This window comes from Engystomops pustulosus, chromosome 6 (genome assembly GCF_040894005.1).
Source record: "Engystomops pustulosus chromosome 6, aEngPut4.maternal, whole genome shotgun sequence".
In the NCBI taxonomy this organism is placed as follows: domain Eukaryota; kingdom Metazoa; phylum Chordata; class Amphibia; order Anura; family Leptodactylidae; genus Engystomops; species Engystomops pustulosus.
The window spans coordinates 149,455,573-149,463,736 of NC_092416.1; the positions used below are offsets into that span (position 1 = coordinate 149,455,573).

The 8,164-nt window shown below is 42.2% G+C and overlaps 1 protein-coding gene across 6 annotated transcripts; it reads right to left on the bottom strand.

Moving 5' to 3' along the window:
- Window positions 1-393: 393 nt before the first annotated feature.
- On the bottom strand, window positions 394-6,986 carry LOC140064657 (uncharacterized). 6 transcript variants are annotated; one of them, XM_072111757.1, is made up of 5 exons: window positions 4,685-6,986; window positions 4,160-4,264; window positions 2,103-2,161; window positions 664-810; window positions 395-574 (listed from the first exon to the last, which is right to left on the bottom strand). In XM_072111757.1, exon 1 carries the CDS (start codon window positions 6,953-6,955, stop codon window positions 4,841-4,843), a length of 2,115 nt encoding a protein of 704 aa, XP_071967858.1. In that variant the 5' UTR covers window positions 6,956-6,986; the 3' UTR covers window positions 395-574; window positions 664-810; window positions 2,103-2,161; window positions 4,160-4,264; window positions 4,685-4,840. The 6 variants fall into 6 exon arrangements, with proteins under 6 accessions (XP_071967855.1, XP_071967856.1, XP_071967853.1 ...); XM_072111756.1 differs by having other exon boundaries at window positions 4,155-4,264; XM_072111753.1 differs by having other exon boundaries at window positions 2,103-2,226; window positions 4,155-4,264.
- Between the last annotated feature and the right edge of the window lie 1,178 nt (window positions 6,987-8,164).

An 8,164-nucleotide genomic window follows, 5' to 3' on the forward strand; every position in this document is an offset into this window, starting at 1 on the left:
TCTCTTGTTCCCTAATTTATCATACTCAACAACCCGCTCACACCCTATGAAATCCTTAGATACCGCCCCCCCTCAACCTTATGGATTCCTTATGCCCAGTGCTGGTGCCGGCCCAGGTGTCTCTAATGGGCCTTGCAGTCATACCTAGAATATACGTAGTGACCCAATATCTTGTATACATTGTGTGGAGTCTATATACATTTCACAGTAGCAGATGTAGAGTCAGAGAGTGGGGGGGACAGGGACTAATAAATCGTCTCATAATTACTGAATAGTGGATGCAGTGTTGACCCCAGTATCTCATGGCCCCCATATAGCACATCCCTCTATATCACACACAGATGGTAATCGTATCTAGAATAATCCAGACATCAGACATAGAAGTGATGAATAAATGAGATGAATTTATTATAATTCTCATAAATTCATTGTAGTCCTCTGTATGATGGGGGTCACTGTTCAGCTCCTCTTGTCACGGCTCCACAGCTGGCAGGAAAGTGAATTGTAAGGCACAGGGATGGTGAGAGTGCGGGGCTATGTGTCCTAGAGGAGGGTCCCACAAGGCGTAGGAACGCTGCAAGAGAGAAGACCCCATAGTACACGACTGGATGAAGGAATAGGACACGATATGTTGTGTGTGACCCCTCTGATGCCACCACTCACCAGTCCACTAGCCCGGCCACGATCATGTCATGGATCTGATACTCCATTCCTAAGCGCAGAGCTGTGGGAGGTTTTCTAGTAGACAGATCTGTGCGGAGGACTTCTTTATATCAGAGTGACTGATCTGTGAGACAAGAGCTTTCTGTCCTGTGCAGAGCAAGAAGGAGATAAGAACTATTCAACAGAGATCGGAGGATGTTAGGCCCAGGGTGTGGGATGACACCCAAATCGCCTGTCTGTTTAACTCCTCTTTAATCTTTGGCAATTATGGGGATACCAAATTTTATTTGGTTTTATTAGGTTTTAAAAGTTGAAAACCTTTTGTATGAAAAAAATTACTCCATACTGTTTAAAGTGTCATTTTTTGTAGGGCGACATGACGTTTACATTGATACCATTTGTGGGACTGTGCTAACTTTTATTTATTTTTATTAAAAATTTTATGAATTGCAAGATGACAAGAAAAGTGTGGTTCACCTTCGGGAATAACCAGATTCAGATCTGGACTTTTGAGACTCCAAAATGCAGCAAACATTCACAGGGGCCATATAGAAAATTTTGTTATGGGGTCACCCCTCTTTTATAAGAAGTTCTCTTTCCATAAAAAAATCTGATGTTTTCTAAACACCTATTGAAAACAATGGCGACTATAACTGATGTGTTTTGTCTTCCTCTCACGTAACAGAAGAACTTACAACAAAACACAGTGAAGGAAGCAGAAATCACTGAAGGGGGGTGGCACTTTCAGCCATCTGAACCTGAAAGCGGAGCATTGGAGTTGGGGATTAGACCAACCCTTTAGCGACCAGGCTCTTTTATGCTTTTGTGTTTTCATTTTTCACCGCCCACAAATCTACAACTATTTTATTATTCCATGTAAATAGCTATATTTGGTCGTGTTTTCTGCATAGTGACAGTATTTAAAGAGGACCTGTCACCGCGGAAAACCCACAGAGCAAATGTGCCCCCCATAATCCTCCCCCCAGCCCCTTTCTCCCTAGCGGTTTTTTTTTAAATTTATGTGCAGTAAATGGATTTAAAACGATCCGACCTCTTACCAAGTAAGAGGTCGGATCGTGCATCCGGCGCACTGGCAGTCGGCGTTATTCATTAGGGGGCGTGCCGACACATCCCCAGCACGCCCCCGCCAGCAGACACATTGTAGAAGAAGCCGGCAGCATTGCATCGCTGCCGGCTCTCCGCGGTGCGGCTTCTTTAAAACGGCACGGAGAGCCGGCAGCGATGAAAAAAATGTTGGAAGTGACAGAAATAGGTGACCCCAAAATCCTAGGATCTGCTGTCATATGAGACATCAGGAGCAGCAGATGTTACTGAGATGTATGCGCCCCTATACTGATTCTTCTGTTTAGGGTAACATGGGCGAGGCTGTGACAACCCATTGTTGGTTTTTTACCCTATAACAAATGTCTGATCCTTACGTGATTTCTGCATCGCTGAACCTATGTCTCTCCATCATCTCTTCTCTGTTGTAGCTGATCTGAGAGGGAGAGAAGAGGCTGTAGTCCAGGAAGTGGTGGACAACGGGGGATCCAGAACTTCCATCTATACTCCGAATGACAGCACCAAGAATATTACAACTTTAATACTGCCCCTATGTACAAGAATATAACTACTATAAAACTTCCCCTATTTACAAGAATATAACTACTATAATACTGCCCCCTATGTACAAGAATATAACTACTATAATACTGATCCCTATGTACAAGAATATAACTACTATAATACTGCCCCCTATGTACAAGAATATAACTACTATAATACTGCCCCCTATGTACAAGAATATAACTACTATAATACTGCCCCCTATGTACAAGAATATAACTACTATAATACTGCCCCCTATGTACAAGAATATAACTACTATAATACTGCCGCCTATGTACAAGAATATAACTACTATAATACTGCCCCCTATGTACAGGAATAATTACTATAATACTGCCCCCTATGTACAAGAATATAACTACTATAATACTGCCCCCTATGTACAAGAATATAACTACTATAATACTGCCCCCTATGTACAGGAATATAACTACTATAATACTGCCCCCTATGTACAGGAATATAACTACTATAATACTGCCCCCTATGTACAAGAATATAACTACTATAATACTGCCCCCTATGTACAAGAATAGAACTACTATAATACTGCCCCCTATGTACAGGAATATAACTACTATAATACTGCCCCCTATGTACAAGAATATAACTACTATAATACTGCCCCCTATGTACAGGAATATAACTAATATAATACTGCCCCCTATGTACAGGAATATAACTACTATAATACTGCCCCCTATGTACAAGACTATAACTACTATAATACTGCCCCCTATGTACAAGAATATAACTACTATAATACTGCCCCCTATGTACAGGAATATAACTACTATAATACTGCCCCTATGTACAAGAATATAACTACTATAATACTGCCTCCTATGTACAAGTATATAACTACTATAATACTGCCCCCTATGTACAGGAATATAACTACTATAATACTGCCCCCTATGTACAAGAATATAACTACTATAATACTGCGCCTTATGTACAAAAATATAACTACTATAATACTAATCCCTATGTACAAGAATATAACTACTATAATACTGCCGCCTATGTACAAGAATATAACTACTATAATACTGCCCCCTATGTACAGGAATAATTACTATAATACTGCCCCCTATGTACAAGAATATAACTACTATAATACTGCCCCCTATGTACAAGAATATAACTACTATAATACTGCCCCCTATGTACAGGAATATAACTACTATAATACTGCCCCCTATGTACAGGAATATAACTACTATAATACTGCCCCCTATGTACAAGAATATAACTACTATAATACTGCCCCCTATGTACAAGAATAGAACTACTATAATACTGCCCCCTATGTACAGGAATATAACTACTATAATACTGCCCCCTATGTACAAGAATATAACTACTATAATACTGCCCCCTATGTACAGGAATATAACTAATATAATACTGCCCCCTATGTACAGGAATATAACTACTATAATACTGCCCCCTATGTACAAGACTATAACTACTATAATACTGCCCCCTATGTACAAGAATATAACTACTATAATACTGCCCCCTATGTACAGGAATATAACTACTATAATACTGCCCCTATGTACAAGAATATAACTACTATAATACTGCCTCCTATGTACAAGTATATAACTACTATAATACTGCCCCCTATGTACAGGAATATAACTACTATAATACTGCCCCCTATGTACACGAATATAACTACTATAATACTGCGCCTTATGTACAAAAATATAACTACTATAATACTAATCCCTATGTACCAGAATATAACTACTATAGTACTGCCCCTTACAGTATGTACAAGAATATAACTACTATAGTACTGCCCCTTACAGTATGTACAAGAATATAACTATATATAAGTATATATGTACCATACTCAATTGCAATGCGGTCTCAGCTGAGACTGTAGAGTCATTAAAGAGTTTATGCGATAATTGTGCTCAGAGATAGGATGCAGCTTCCTGGAGATTCTCTGTGAAATCTGAGGAGAAATAAGATGAGGTAATGGGTAGTGACATATATACATATACAAATACTGAACATGACAAAATGGAGAACAAAAAGAATAAAAGATGGACTCCACAACCAGTGGATACAGAATAGATACTGGGCCTCAGTTATCATAGCAACCCATCAGAACTCAGCTTTCATTTCTTAATTAGCTGTAGTAAAATGAAAGCTACTCTGTGATTGGTTGTTATGGGTAACAATGGATAAATGAGGCCTTTGCTGGATTTCCTCTCATTATGTCAGACAATATACAAGAGCAAATCTTACACTTGTTAGGCTGCTCCTGCTAAAAAAAATGGTTGCAATGGGAAACTGCTTTAATTGGAGACACAGACGTAGACAAAAATGTCACTAATAAGCACAAAAGTATAAAAGCAGCAGAGTCCTGTACCTGCATGGTGACTGCTGATTGGCGTCCCACATCCACGTGCAGCACTGGATGATGATGATGATGATGATAATAATGGCGCTGCCTCCAGTGATTATGGGTGGGGCCTAATATCACCTTGAGACTCGGCGGTCAGATTTGGTATGTAATTATGGCCGTCTATAGAGGCCAATAAGCCTCCTCAAATGAAAAGTCAGGGATGTGGTCGGCATTTGATAGGCAGTCCTCATCTTCTTCATCTTGTAAGAAGGACAGATCCAAGGGATGGCTTGTGGGAGAGATATTGTTCTGGTCCAACGCAGGTGGGAAAGGTGGACTGATGGTCTTATCTTCTACTTTCACCCAATCAATGCCGCTATAGAAGGGGTGTTGCCGAATGTCACCGTGCCAACCTAGACGTCTGTGGCAATCCCTGCAAAGCAGTTTTGGCAAGATGTCTTTTGCCTCATCACTAAGATGATGGGGGTAGGTGGGCTCCTTCTCTAACACCACCTGCCGATACTCCAGGAGATTGTTCCCTCCAGAGAAGGGAAAGTTGTTGGTCAGGAGTCGATATAGCAGCACTCCGAATGCCCACCAGTCTGCAGATGAACCATAGGCATTCCCAGTCAGCATCTCAGGCGGATTGTAGTATGGGGCTCCGGCTAATCCAAAGATAGTCATGGCTCCAAAGACGTTTTCTGCTGCATACCCGAAGTCACATATCCTGCTGTGGCCCTGGCGGTCAATGAGGATGTTTTCTGTTTTTAGGTCCCGGTGAATTACGCCAATCTCGTGCAGATGTTGTAAACCACAGATGACTTGTGCTGTACATAGGGCGGCAGTATTAACATCCAAGGGTCCCCTAGCCTCCAGAACTTCCTCCAAGCTGCCACCAGGGAGATACTGCATGACCAGGAAGGCGTAAGATCTGGTCTGGAAGGCTGCAAAGGCACTGCACAGGTAAGGTTTTCCAGATGTGCGCCTCAACACTCTGCTCTCCTGCAGCAAGTTGTCTACTTGGTTCTTGGCGATTACTTTAATGGCCATGGTGGTATTTTTGTTCTTGACTGATGCCAGGTAGACACATCCAAAACACCCATTGCCAAGTTCCTTGTGGAAAATGAAGCGTGATACAATATTTTCATCAAGGTCTGAAAATTTTCTCTTATGTCCTCTTTTTGGCGGAGTTGAGGGGACGAGACCTTGATGAGCGATGGTGTTAGGTGATACCACAGCTCCATTATCATCAATTTTAAATTTTTTCATGGCTTCAATCAGGTCTTCGATTTTTGTCTTCTGTTCTCCATCAGGATGCTTTGAGGGGACCTGGCCTTGGAGAAACAGGGAACTACTCACTGTGGATGTTTTGCAGCTCAAGGTCTCAGCTTTTCTGGAGCGATCACTCCTGTTGATGGGTTTCTTGTTTAGTCCATCAGGCTCCTCACTCTCACTTTTTGTGTTGTCTACCTTCTTCATGGTAGTATTTTTGTTCTTCACTGATTCCAGAAAGGCACATCCAGAAGCCTGTTTGGCAAGTTTTTGGTGGAGAATGAAGGTTGCCAGACCCTGAGAAACGTTGGTCTTAGATGATGGAGGAGCTCCATTTTCATCAATTTTTAATTTTTTCATGGCCTCAATCAGGTCTTCAATTTTTCTCATCTGTTCTCCATCAGGATGGTTTGAGGGGACCTGGCCTTGCAGTGGGGAACTACTCACTGTAAATGTTCTGCAGCTTGTGGTCTCAGCTTTTCTGGAGCGGTCACTCCTAGCTATGGTGTTAGATGATGGAGGAGCTCCATTTTCAACAATTTTTAATTTTTTCATGGCCTCAATCAGGTCTTCGATTTTTCTCTTCTGTTCTCCATCAGTGTGGATTGAGGGGACATGGCCTTGGAGAAACAGAGAACTACTCACTGTGGATGTTTTGCGGCTTGGAGTCTCAGCCATTCTGGAGCTAGAGTTTGGTCTATAAGTCTCTTTGCTCTGCATCTTCATGTCACTCTCCTTCTCTCCAGAAAGGGGCGACATCTCTGGAGCCACCAATGCTCCTCTCCGTCTCACCTTCCCCAAAAATACCCAATTCCCAAAACCCAAAGTCTTTAAAATAAAGCGCACTCCGAGGAAATAATCCAATAGGAAAGAATCCAAAATGGAGCCTGAGTGTGTGTAGCTGTGTTCCGGGTTTATATAGCCTCGTGATGTCATAAGAGCAAGTGATATCACAATACAACAGCCAATGAGGTGAGGGCTATCTTGGGTGTGTCCCATATTTTCAGAATCCAGTGATGTCATGGTAAACAAGACAACGTCATTTCAATACACACAGAAAAATATTAACCCTTTCTTGTGGCAGTTGATAGCAGCTGTTTTGTCCAGTGCAGATGTGATGGGGCAGGTGATAACTTGGTCTGTTTGTCAGAGAATTTACTGGCCTGCACCTCATTCAGGTGATAGGGGATCAGGTCGGTCCCACATACAGACCAAGATTTATGACTTTTGGTACCCTGAAGACCTGTGTGATGTACCATATAGACTGCAGCCAGTGTTAGGTATTGTTCCTGGAGAGACATGTAATCAGACCTCTGTGTATGTTGTTAGTAGCAGAAGAACTGTGAAATATGGATTTATATTGCAGGATTGTATTGCACTTGGGGTCAGACTGGGGGGCCTAGGGCCCACCAGTGATATTGATTCTGGGGGCCCACCTACTGCTATATGGAAATATAATCTTTATCTTCTTAGGCCGCTTTTACAGAATATATTTTCATTGTGTTTTGAAAGACACAGCAAATACATCAGGCAAAACGCTTCCCAAAACACATAAGTATTAATTAAAGTAAAAACACGCATGTATTGAGGTGCATTTTGGTCCCACACACATAATGGGGCAGATTTACTAACCCGGTCCATTCGCGATCCAGCGGCGTGTTCTCTGCGGTGGATTCGGGTCTTTTGGCGATTCACTAAGGTAGTTCCTCTGACACTGAAGTCCGCCGGAGTTCACGATCCGTTGCTGGGTGCAGGTAAGCGCGTGTCCAGCGACATTTTATTTTTTTATTAAATGTGGCGGTTTTTCCGAATCCGTCGGGTTTTGCGTTTGGCCACGCCCCCCGATTTCCGTTGCGTGCACACCGGCGCCGATGCGCCACAATCCGATCGCATGCGCCAAAAACCTGGGGCAATTCAGGGAAAAACGGCGCAAAACGGAAAAAATTCGGGTAGCCCCCGGTAAAAACGCGATTCAGTCCCTTAGTCAATGACCCCAATGTGAACACATAATGAGAACGCAGGCTGAGACCATATGCACAAGATGCGATTGAATTGTGTTTTAAAATGCGTTTTGGGGGGCACCTACAGACTCTCCTCCTGGAACACAGATGTGTTTTTATACCTAAAGCTTTGTGTTTGGCAAGCAGTAATTGTAATATAAATGTAAACATGTCTGCATTCAGACATCAGGGAGGATGGTAGTTTACAAACAGTATTATGGTAAGGTAATCT